This window comes from Eumetopias jubatus, unplaced genomic scaffold, assembly GCF_037043125.1.
Source record: "Eumetopias jubatus isolate StellerSeaLion01/CBP00866 unplaced genomic scaffold, mEumJub1_p1.0 scaffold_6, whole genome shotgun sequence".
In the NCBI taxonomy this organism is placed as follows: Eukaryota; Metazoa; Chordata; class Mammalia; order Carnivora; family Otariidae; genus Eumetopias; species Eumetopias jubatus.
In genome coordinates this window covers 9,838,216-9,850,778 of record NW_028274812.1, presented here as the reverse complement: position 1 = coordinate 9,850,778, position 12,563 = coordinate 9,838,216, and the positions used below count along the sequence as shown (strand labels likewise).

The 12,563-nt window shown below is 39.2% G+C and overlaps 1 protein-coding gene across 2 annotated transcripts in view; it reads right to left on the bottom strand.

Annotated features, from left to right (window-relative positions):
- Positions 1-12,563, bottom strand: part of SERAC1 (serine active site containing 1) — a 61,191-nt gene that overhangs the window by 9,054 nt on the left and 39,574 nt on the right. For both annotated transcript variants that reach the window (XM_088023817.1, XM_028103417.2), the window contains exons 12-13: positions 12,191-12,353; positions 575-725 (exon numbers count right to left, since the gene is read on the bottom strand). In XM_088023817.1, coding sequence (XP_087879943.1) covers positions 575-725; positions 12,191-12,353 — 314 coding nt within the window. The remainder of the gene's footprint in view (positions 1-574; positions 726-12,190; positions 12,354-12,563) is intronic.

The following is a 12,563-nucleotide window of genomic DNA, read 5'->3' as shown; positions in this document are numbered from 1 at the left end:
TTTCATTGTGGTCCTTCTTATATTTATTATCTCAGCAATGATACAACTGGAAATGGTGACCAGAAATAATCTTAAGAAGGAGCATGAGTCAAATTTATTACAACTTACTCCTTCCAGTGAACAGTTTTATACCTTGCATAAACTTTGTCCAGTCCTTCTGAGTTCTAGAACCAGGCTAATATTATATAGCTACCTGCATAGGATGTCCTATCTCCTCCCATCCAGACCAACCTCTACAATCCAAATCAGCTATTAACTCAGATCTGCAGGAAACAAGTAGCGAAACAAAGAACTATGCATTACAAAGTTTAAGGGGGGGCCACATTACAAGAGGTGAATGCGATCTTACTGAAGGTCAGCCCTTGGTGTAAAATCACACTGATTAGTTTAGCTAGTTCCATACTTCCATGATAGCCCGCAATTCTTCTGAGGTTATTACAGACAAATTGTGTCAGTAAATAAGGTTCTCGGGATTATTTGTAAGGTATTTAACATCTGAATTATGCAGAAATAAAGTGAAAAGATAAGCCCCTGAGGCTTTACATCCCCACAAGAGACAAAGCGACTTTCTTACCTCGTGCGATACTGAGGGTGTAGCACGTACACACCATCCTGGTACTTTTCTTGGATAGTCTCTCGGTCTAGATTAGCCAGGGTTCTGGCGGCATGTGAGGCCTCCATAATGCGGTGAGACTTCATTGCCTCTGCCAGTATGGAAACCCAACCTGGTGAAGAGAACAAACCCCCTCAATACCCACACTACTCCATCTGACACTTTCAGCGGTTTCTGACTGAAAATGGTGGGAGAAAGGCAGACTCCAGCATCTGTCTCACAAAAAGAAAGAATACTCCAACTCCACTCTGCACTAAGGTTCTCCACATCCCACGGCACATGAAGCCCCAAGCCAGGTACCCTATATGGGGGTCTCAAGGAAGGTAGAAGGGGTTCAAGAGCCATTTCCTTTATTTAGAAAATCTAACAAAAGTTGCAATTACTAGAGATGTCATCAATAAGAATATGATATTCTGCTTTTAGCGAGAATTACTAAACTCAGTAAGTTTGAATACTAGTTATTTCATCCTGATTGTCAGACATACTAGCAGCCTTTAATACACACAAGAAATGATTCCTTAATAATGAGCTTGCTTAGAAATAACAAGTATTGGCGAGGATGTGGGAAAAAAGGAACTGCTGGTGGGAATGTAAATTGGTGCAGCCACTGTTGAAAACAGTATGGAGGTTCCTCAAAAAATTAAAAATAGAATTACCATATGATCTAGTAATTCCTCTACTAGGAGAAAATGAAAGAAAGAAAAGAAAACACTAATACAAAAAGATATATGCACCTCTATGTTTACTGCAGCATTATTTATAATATGGAAGAGCAAGACAGGGAAACAACCTAATGTCCATCCACAAATGAATGGATAAGGATGTGGTACATATATGTAGTGGAATATTGCCCAACCTTAAAAAAGAATGGAATCTTGCCATTTGTAACAACCTGGATGGATCTAGAGAATATTAAAGTCTTAAAAAAAAAAAAAAAAAAGGCGCCTGGGTGGCTTAGTTGGTTAAGCGTCTGCCTTTAGCTCAGGTCATGATCTCAGGGTCCTAGGATCAAGCCTGCTGCTGGCTCCCTCCTCAGTGGGGAGCCTGCTTCTCCCTCTGTCTGCTGCTCCCCCTGCTTGTGATCCCTGTCAAATAAATAAATAAAATATTAAAAAAAAATAAAGATGGTTTTAACTTTTTTTGCTGTACCTATGTTCTCTGAAGTATTTACCATGATAATCTATTCCCATTTTATTTATATAACTTAAAATAACACAACATGGGCCTTGAGGGCAGAGATGCGGGCTCAAAATCTCTGTCCCCTACTTACTTACTGTGGAACCTCAGTTAAGTTACTTGGCTCCCTGGGCTGGAAGAAGGTTCTAATAAGTTAATCCATATAAAAACTGCCCTTACCAAATCCAGCAGGCACTCAGTACAAAGCAGCTAGCCCATGTCCTCCTCCCTTGCTCTGTGGCCAAAGTGTTGAACATCAGTGTGATGACAATCCAAAAGAAGTCTCAGGCCCAATAATTCTTTAATATTCAAATTTGTAATATCAAAAAATGCCCCTTCCAAATGTGTTAAAGAAAGCTTTATAATAACAATAGAAGAATGTTTTAAAATTCTACCTAGAGAGATATACAGGTATATTACTGGTATACATACAAAAATATGCTTTATTTCTATTTATTTATTTTTAAAGATTTATTTTTTGACAGAGAGAGACACAGCGAGAGGTGTAACACAAGCAGTGGGAGTGGGAGAGGGAGAAGCAGGCTTCCCGTGGAGCAGGGAGCCCGATGCGGGGCTCGGTCCCAGGACCCTGGGACCACGACCTGAGCCGAAGGCAGACGCTTAACGACTGAGCCACCCAGGGGCCCCTATGCTTTATTTTTAATGGAGTCCCAAGAAAGGAAACACAAGAGAAATCATGGCACAAGCCACTTCTATGGCTTTTTTTAATTGACAAAGTATTTTCACAATGCCTGAGATGCCTCACCTTTTACAAAACATCAAATGCCCCTTGGAGAACGCGTCTTTAAGATTCAGTGTTTTTAAATTATGTAACACCTGAATACATGATAATTATAAGAACAATTTAAAAATAGCTTTTAATAATCAAAGCCCCACTTTAGCACTCCCATCATTTCCCAATTCCATTTATATCCTCAAAAGTAACTAGAGTTAAAAGTTTGGTGGTGACCCTTCCAAACCTTTTTAAAAATTCAATCCTACACCTATAACTTCTACGTATACACTATAGCTCTATTTGGTTTTTTTTGTTTGTTTGTTTTTTGCCTGAATGGAATCGTACTATTCCTACTGTTCTGTGACTGAATCCAGTACTTCAGTATTATGTCTTGGAATGCTCTCCACATACATCAACTTTTCTTTTTAACTATAGCATTTAACATAATTTGAGTATACCATTGTTTACTTAACATTATTCCTACTGGCAGACATTTAGGTTGTTTCTATTTTTACCATACTGCAAATACCAGTCCAATAAACATTTTTATACATAAATCTTTAGGAACACCCATGAGTATTTAGGTAGGAGAGAGTCCTAGTAGTATTATTACTAGGTCAAATGGTATCTACATTCTTTTAATAACTACTACTAAGTGCCTATCAAAAAACTTAATCAATTTACATCCTCACCAACAATATATGAGAGGAGCAGTTTTAACACACCTTCAACCAGCAGTGGCTACTACCAGAATCTTTTTAACTTTTGTAAATCCAAATGGTAAAAAGTTACAGATCTGGTACTATTGAGATTTTTATATATATATATACACACATACATACATACACACAGACCTATATGTATAGGTAAAGATACAGGATGCCTAAAGGAAAAAATACAAGGTAAGGCAGCAGAATTCAAACTGAAATATTCAGAAATAATGGGAGCTGAGCAAAAAGAAGCACAGATAACTTTGAAAAGTTTAGATATAAAATGGAAAAGCAGAAGAGAGGGTGAAAAACCATGGGGGTGTCGTGTCGCACCGCGAATTTAGGTGGTTCTTCATACTGTCCCCTAATCTGTGTAGATCAAAGAGTCCCGTTGAGAAGGAGCCTCTGACTATGCAGATGAGAAAATACTGGCAGTCCCTGAGAAAGTGAAAGGAGCCAGGAGCCAGGTGTAGTTGGAGGTCTCGTAAGAGATGTCCCTTTTCCTATCATCAAGAGCAGAAAAGGGGAAAACGGGTTTGGTTTTGGTAGCGGGGAACTGAGGGAAATTCCTTTCAGGGTCTCAGCTGTCTCACTGAAGTAGGAGACGTCATCTGCTGAGAGGGACGGAGTCTGTGGAAGGTTTGAGGATGTGAAGGAGGTTCAAATCGTCACTGCTAGGAATGTTAAGGCATGCTGCCTGGAGAAACAGGACTGCTGAACGACACCGAAGGTGACGACCAATCCGCTGTGATTCTATGCTCAGCCACAGAAGCAGCAGACAGTAGGTTTTCTGTCGCGTTGGGGTCCTGACCAAGGGTGTGCTCAGAGGATGGAAGAGAAGGGAGTTCCGGGGCACTGAAGAGAACGTCAATGAAACGATGGGCCACGGAATCGACATCCAGTGCGTCAGGAGGGGTGAGGAGAAAGACGACGACCGGACTGGGAGAAAATAAAGGGGTCGGCAGATAAATTCTTGGAGGGAATAAAACCAGTCACTGCGGGAGCAGATGCAAAAACAACCTTGAATGAGAGGCGGATGTGCTCAGAGAGGTGAATTACTGATTCTGAAGGTGAAGTGGTTTCAGGCCATGACTAAATCCAGGTGTGGAATGGGAGTGGAGTACCAGACAATCAGGAGCAGAGAAGGAAGTCAATGGAGATGAAAAGGTCGAGGAACTGAGAGACCAAGGTGTTCAGTGGGCTGGTCCAGTAGATACTGAAATCACTGAATGAAAGACTTGGGATAAGAGCCAGGGTTCAGTTCGGGGAAGAGTGTTTTGTGGGCTTTTTAAATAAAATACTGATTTGATCAAGGCTCTATCCCATTAAAGAAACTGAAGATAAGTCAACAGAAATTATCCAAAGTAAAACACAGAGAAAAAAATATTTGAAGAGAAATGAAGAGAGTCTCAACGACCTGTGGAACAGAATCAAGAGATCTAATAGCCATGACTGAGGTCCCCAAAGGAGAAAAGAGCAAAAAGAAGACAAGAAAAAGTATTTTAAGATACACTGACTGGAAATTTTCCAAATTTGATCAAAAACATCAACCCATTGATCCAGTCAGCTCAGCAGACTGTGAGCAGCATAAATATAAAAAAGGAACCAAGCACTTCATAGTCAAACTGCCAAAAACCAAACATAAAAACCTTAAAAGAAGCCAGAGAGGAAACAACACGGTACATACAGGAGAACGAAAGTGGGAATAAGACACTTCTCATCAGACAGCGGTGGTTAGGAGAGAATGGAATGACAGTTTTAAAGTGCTGATAGAAAAAGTAACACACTGTCAACACAGACTTCTTTATCCATGGAAAATCTCCTTCCTGGGATAATCAAATAAAGGCAAAGGAAAGACTTTCAGAAAATGAAAGGTGAGAGAATTTATCCAGCATGCCCAGCTCTTTAGCCTGAAGGGAAATGATATCAGATGTAAATGTAGATAAACAGAACAGAAGGAAGAACACTGGATATTATAAATGTGCAAATAAAGACTTTTTTTCTTATCGTCTTTAAATATCACTTGACTGAATAACAACAATGTATCACAAAGTCTATAACATATGTGGGAATAAAATACATTATGACAATACCAAGGCCAGGGGTGGAAAGTGAATTACGCTGTTGTAAGAATGTCACACTATATATGAAGTGGCATAATAATAATTCAAGATAGACTGTGATAAGTTAAGGATACCACCAATAAAAAAATACACAGATAATACTATATAAAAAGCCAAAAGAGGAGAAAGAACAGAATGTAAAAGATACTAAAGTAACCCAAAAAAGTCAGTAAGGGAGAAAAAAAGAAAACAATATTCATAATTACGTTAGCGGTAAAGAGAGAAAACACTCCAATTAAAAGGATCAAACTGGATTTAAAAAAAAAGATGCAACTATATGCTGTCTATAAAAGATGTACTTATTTTTAGGGTCACAGAAAAATGAAAGCAAAAGAAGGGGAAAAGATAAAAGATTGGTAATACAAACAGCAAGCATAAGAAAAAGCCAGTGTGATCATTAGGGAAGTGAAAATCAAAACGACAATGAGCTATCGCCTCACACCAGTCAGAATGGCTAGAATTAAAGACAAGAAATAACAAGTGTTAGGATGTGAAGAAAAGGGAGCCCTTGCACACTGTTGGTGGGAATGTAAATTGGTGCAGCCATTGTTGAAAACAGTATGGAGCTTCCTCAAAAAAGTAAAAATAGAAATACCATACAATCCTGGAATTCCACTACTAGGTATTTATCCAAAGAAAGTGAAAAAACTAAATCAAAAAGATATAATAAGCACCCCTATGCTTATTGCAACATTATCTCTAAGAGCCAAGATATGGAAACAACCTGTGTACGTCAGTGGGTAAATGGATAAGATGTGTATGTGTGTAATAGACTATCACTCAGCCATAAAAAAGAATGAGATCTTTCCATTTGTGATAACATGGATAGACCTAGACGGTATTATGTTAAGTAAAATAAGTCAGAAAGAAAAACACAAATACCATATGTTTCACTTATACATGGAATCTAAAAAACAAAACCAAAAACTCCCATAGAAACAGAGTCATACAGAGAACAAACTAGTGGTTGCCAGACCGGGCGTGGGGGGGGGGCGGGTGCTAAGTGAAACAGGTGAAGGGGATTAAGAGGTACAAACATCTAGGTATAAAATAAATAAGTCACAGGGATGAAAAGTACAGCATTGGGAATATGGTCAATAATATAAAATATGTTGTGTGGTGACAGATGATAACTACCCTTATGGTGAGCATCATATAGTGTACAGAATTGTCAAATCACTATGTTGTACACCTGAAACTAACATAACACCGTATGTCAATTATACTTCAATAATAAAAATGTTTTTAAAAGAAAAAGAAAGCTAGTGTGGCTATTTTAATACCAGATCAAGTAGACCTAAAGAAAAGGAGTGTCCCCAGTGGGAGAGACATCCTTTATTAATAAAAAATGAATAATCTACCAGGAAGAGAAACCTGAAAGAACTAAAGGAAAAAACAAATTCACAATCATAGTTGGAAAAATTTCACACATCTCTCAGTAATTCATAGAACTCGACAAAACACAATGAAGACCTAGAGAAGATTTGAGCAATACTGTGAGCCAATGTGGTTTGTTATATATTGAACACTTCACCTAACAACTACAGAGCACTCATTCTTTTTAGGTGCACACAGAACATTCACCACAACAGACCATACAACAGGCCATCAAGTACGTCTCAAAAAATTCCCAAAGACTAAAATCTTATAGGGTATGTTCTCTGAACACATGACATATTAAATTAGAAATCAGAGACATACGGTACCTAGAAAACAATATTTATAAACTACGCAGCACACTTTTAGGTAACCCATGAGACAAAAAATTCACAAAATATGTCAAACTGAATAATGATAAAAATACAATATATCCAAAACGTGAGGGATGCATCTAAAGCAGGTTACAGGAAATTTACCACTTTAAATACAAAATTGTAGTGATTTGAAAACATGTCTTCAAATTCCTCGACACTACTCTCCATTACAAGGTGATGAGTCTACACGCCTTCCAAATCTCTTTCCCTTGAATGTGAGCCAGGCTTAGTGACTAGTTTCTAATCAATAGATCATGGCAGAAATGACTTCCAATGTTTGATTATAAAAGGAAAAAAGCTTATACCTGGCCCTCTCTGGGGACGTTTGCTCTTTACACCTAGCCATCATGCTTAAAGGAAGCTCAAGCTGCATGCAGAGGCACGTGTAGAAAGGAGCCAATGTCCCCAGTCCCAGCTGAGAGCCAGTACCAGTTTGCAAGCCAGGTAAGTGAGCAATCTTCAAAGTGTATCCTTCACCCCACAGCTGAGCTGCTCCAGTTAATGCTGCTTGGAGTGATGTAAGCCTTCACTATCAAATCTTGCCCAAGTTTCAGACTGATGAGGAAAATATATGACCACTATTTTAACCAATGAATTTTGTGTTTGATACACAGGTAACTGAAACAAGAGGTTAAAATCAGTGATTAAGTTTCTACCTTAAGAATCTAAAAAGTAGGAACAAATAAAACCCATAGTAAGTAGACCTTTATAGAAAAAGTTGGCTGATCCCTGAATGAGACTTCATTAAATTAAAAACTTCTGATCAAAACTCTCTTAAATGTAAACAAACATAAAAGCAGGGACACAAGAAAAAATGTGAATTCATAGTTTCTAATAATAAATAGCTCTAATAAAATGAGCACATATGTATGCATATTTGTGTGTGTGTATCTGTATATATTACCTTGCGTTTTCCACTGAAAGAGCCAAGAAGCAAAGACACTCCAGGACCAGTAAGGACACCAAGCACCCAGATCCTGGTCTCTGCCAATCAATCTGCACTAAAATCTACCTGCATTTCTCCTCAGAGAGATGAGCCGGGAACATCTTGTTATTCCAGACAGTAAGAAATGCCTCCCAAAATGAGGTAGGCACATTGCAAGGACACACGGAGCCAGTCTATGGGGCTCCCACTAACCAAAACTGAGACAATCTGGCACCAAATGTGAAGTGCAGTAATAAGTTATAAACCATTAAAAAACCAGGAATCTACATACCCACACTGATGGGGGAGGGAAGGGGGAGGGACAAGAAGGAAAAACGGAGGGAGACAGATGGAAGGAGAGAGAAGGGCGGGCTCTTGCTTACAAGAAAATGCCAAATGCTGAAAAGCACATGGGGAAGGCGTGCTGCAGTTAGAAAACCATTATTTTGCAACCATCATGCTAAAGACTAGACGAGGCAAGAATGTTCAGTAGATGAGCAGGATATCTGCATGGTCTTAAGTATCTCCCCACCATCAGTTTATTAGTTGCAAGGGGGGAAAATCACGAATTATACTCCGAGTACACCTCTTGGTTAACCAAATCATATCAAAGATGATGTAAACAATTAGATGGTTATCATGGCAAAAACTACTCTCCTGTGAGAAGAGAAATAATAAAGATCAGAGCAGAAATCAATGAACTAGAAACCAAAAGAACAGTAGAACAGATCAACGAAACTAGGAGCTGGTTCTTTGAAAGAATTAACAAGACTGATAAACCCCTGGCCAGACTGATCAAAAAGAAAAGAGAAATGACCCAAATCAACAAAATCATGAATGAAAGAGGAGAGATCACAACCAACACCAAAGAAATACAAACAATTATAAGAACATATTATGAGCAACTCTGCCAGCAAATTAGATAACCTGGAAGAAATGGGTGCATTCCTAGAGATGTATCAACTACCAGAATTGAACCAGGAAGAAATAGAAAACCTGAACAGACCTATAGCCACTAAGGAAATTGAAGCAGTCATCAAAAATCTCCCAACAAACAAAAGCCCAGGGCCAGATGGCTTCCCAGGGGAATTCTATCAGACATTAAAAGAAGAATTAATACCTAGTCTCCTGAAACTGTTCCCAAAAATAGAAATGGAAGGAAAACTTCCAAGCTCATTCTATGAGGCCAGCATTACCTTGATCCCAAAACCAGACAAAGACCCCATCAAAAAGGAGAACTACAGACCAATATCCTTGAACATGGATGCAAAAATTCTCACCAAAATACTAGCCAATAGGATCCAACAGTACATTAAAAGGATTATTCACCACGACCAAGTGGGATTTATCCCTGGGCTGCAAGGATGGTTCAACATCCGCAAATCAATCAACGTGATACAATACATTAACAAAAGAAAGAACAAGAATCATATGATCCTCTCAATAGATGCAGAAAAAGCATTTGACAAAGTACAGCATCCTTTCTTGATCAAAACTCTTCAGAGTATAGGCATAGAGGGTACATACCTCAATATCATAAAAGCCATGTATGGAAAACCCACAGCAAATATCATTCTCAATGGGGAAAAGCTGAGAGCTTTTCCCCTAAGGTCAGGAACGCGGCAGGGATGTCCACTCTCACCACTGCTATTCAACATAGTATTAGAAGTCCTAGCCACAGCAGTCAGACAACAAAAAGAAATCAAAGGCATCCAAATCAGCAAAGAGGAAGTCAAACTCTCACTCTTTGCAGATGATATGATACTGTCTGTGGAAAACCCAAAAGACTCCACCCCAAAACTGCTAGAACTCATACAGGAATTCAGTAAAGTAGCAGGATATAAAGTCAATGCACAGAAATCAGTGGCATTCCTATACACCAACAACAAGACAGAAGTGAGACAAATCAAGGAGTTGATGCCATTTACAATTGCACCCAAAACCATAAGATACCTAGGAATAAATTTAACCAAAGAGGCAAAGGATCTGTACTCAGAAAACTAGAAAATACTCATGAAAGAAATTGAAGAAGACACAAAGAAATGGAAAAACGTTCCATGCTCATGGATTGGGAGAACCAACATTGTGAAGATGTCAGTGCTACCTAGAGCAATCTACACATTCAATGCAATCCCAATCAAAATACCATCCACTTTTTTCAAAGAAATGGAACAAATAATCCTAAAATTTGTATGGAACCAGAAGAGACCCCGAATAGCCAGAGGAATGTTGAAAAAGAAAAGCAAAGCTGGCGGCATCACAATTCCGGACTTCCAGCTCTATTACAAAGCCGTCATCATCAAGACAGTATGGTACTGGCACAAAAACAGACACATAGATCAATGGAACAGAATCGAGAGCCCAGAAATGGACCCTCAACTCTATGGTCAACTTATCTTTGACAAAGCAGGAAAGAATGTCCAATGGCAAAAAGACAGTCTCTGCAACAAATGGTGTTGGGAAAATTGGACAGCCACATGCAGAAGAATGTAACTGGACCATTTCCTTACACCACACACAAAAATAGACTCCAAATGGTTGAAAGACCTAAACGTGAGACGGGAGTCCATCAAAATCCTAAAGGAGAACACAGGTAGCAACCTCTTCGACCTCAGCCGCAGCAACTTCTTCCTAGAAACATCGCCAAAGGCAAGGGAAGCAAGGGCAAAAATGAACTATTGGGATTTCATCAAGATAAAAAGCTTTTGCACAGCAAAAGAAACAGTCCACAAAACCCAAAGACAACCGACAGAATGGGAGAAAATATTTGCAAATGACATATCAGATAAAGGGCTAGTATCCAAAATCTATAAAGAACTTATCAGACTCAACACCCAAAGAACAAGTGATCCAATCAAGAAATGGGCAGAAGACATGAACAGACATTTTTCCAAAGAAGACATCCAAATGGCCAACAGACACATGAAAAAGTGCTCAACATCGCTCGGCATCAGGGAAATCCAAATCAAAACCTCAATGAGATACCACCTCACACCAGTCAGAATGGCTAAAATTAACAAGTCAGGAAACGACTGATGTTGGTGGGGATGTGGAGAAAGGGGAACCCTCCTACACTGTCGGTGGGAATGCAAGCTGGTGCAACCCCTCTGGAAAACAGTATGGAGGTTCCTCAAACAGTTGAAAATACAGCTACCATACGATCCAGCAATTGCACTACTGGGTATTTACCCCAAAGATACAAATGTAGGGATCCGAAGGGGTACGTGCACCCCGATGTTTATAGCAGCAATGTCCACAATAGCCAAACTGTGGAAAGAGCCAAGATGTCCACTGACAGATGAATGGATAAAGAAGATGTGGTATATAGACACAATGGAATATTATGCAGCCATCAAAAGGAATGAGATCTTGCCATTTGCAATGACGTGGATCGAACTGGAGGGTGTTATGCTGAGTGAAATAAGTCAATCAGAGAAAGACATGTATCATATGACCTCACTGATATGAGAAATTCTTAATCTCAGGAAACAAACTGAGTGTTGCTGGAGTGGTGGGGGATGGGAGGGATGGGGTGGCTGGGTGATAGACATTGGGTAGGGTATGTGCTATGGTGAGCGCTGTGAATTGTGCAAGACTGTTGAATCACAGATCTGTACCTCTGAAACAAATAATGCAACATATGTTAAGAAAAAAGAAAAAGAAGAAGATAGCAGGAGGGGAAGAATGAAGGGGAGTAAGTCAGAGGGGGAGATGAACCATGAGAGACGATGGACTCTGAAAAACAAACTGAGGGTTCTAGAGGGGAGGAGGGTAGGGGGATGGGTTAGCCTGGTGATGGGTATTAAAGAGGGCACATTCTGCATGGAGCACTGGGTGTTATGCATAAACAATGAATCATGGAACACTACGTCAAAAACTAATGATGTAACATGATGATTAACATAATAAAAAAATTAAAAAAAAAAACTACTCTCCTGTGACTATCCACACTCTGATTATCTTAGATGTGGATTATCCACATGTCTCAAGCAATTCTGTGCCCCTACTAAAATAAAATGACATGCTCTAAGGACCCATAAGTCACCCTAAAGCAAAGTCTTAAGTCTATTAAAAAATTAATGTATCATGACGGGTGGAGGTGGGAGAAGAACAAAGGACCAAATCCAAAATACTCAGCATATAAAAGTGTTACCTGAGCGAACTATAGTAGAATGAAGATGTTCATTCAAAGCCATATTTCCAATGATACGCATTATATTTCTCTGTATTTTAGGACAATCCTTGTGAAGTTGGTACAGCCTCTGAAGTAGTTGCAAGCCTCCGTTTGCTTCAATTTTATCACAATGTGTAGATATCTAGCACAACAAATTAATAAAAGCTCACTTTATGTTGCACAAATTCACTAACCAGGTGACAAAGTATGTGATGGCACAGCCAGGGGGCTCCTACTCAAGGACAGAGACCTACCTAAAACTCTCATGTCAGCTTACTTAAATAAATAAGCAAACCCCTATGTTAGAGGTGATTCAAAATCACTGAAAAAATGAAGGCGTACCTCACCAGGA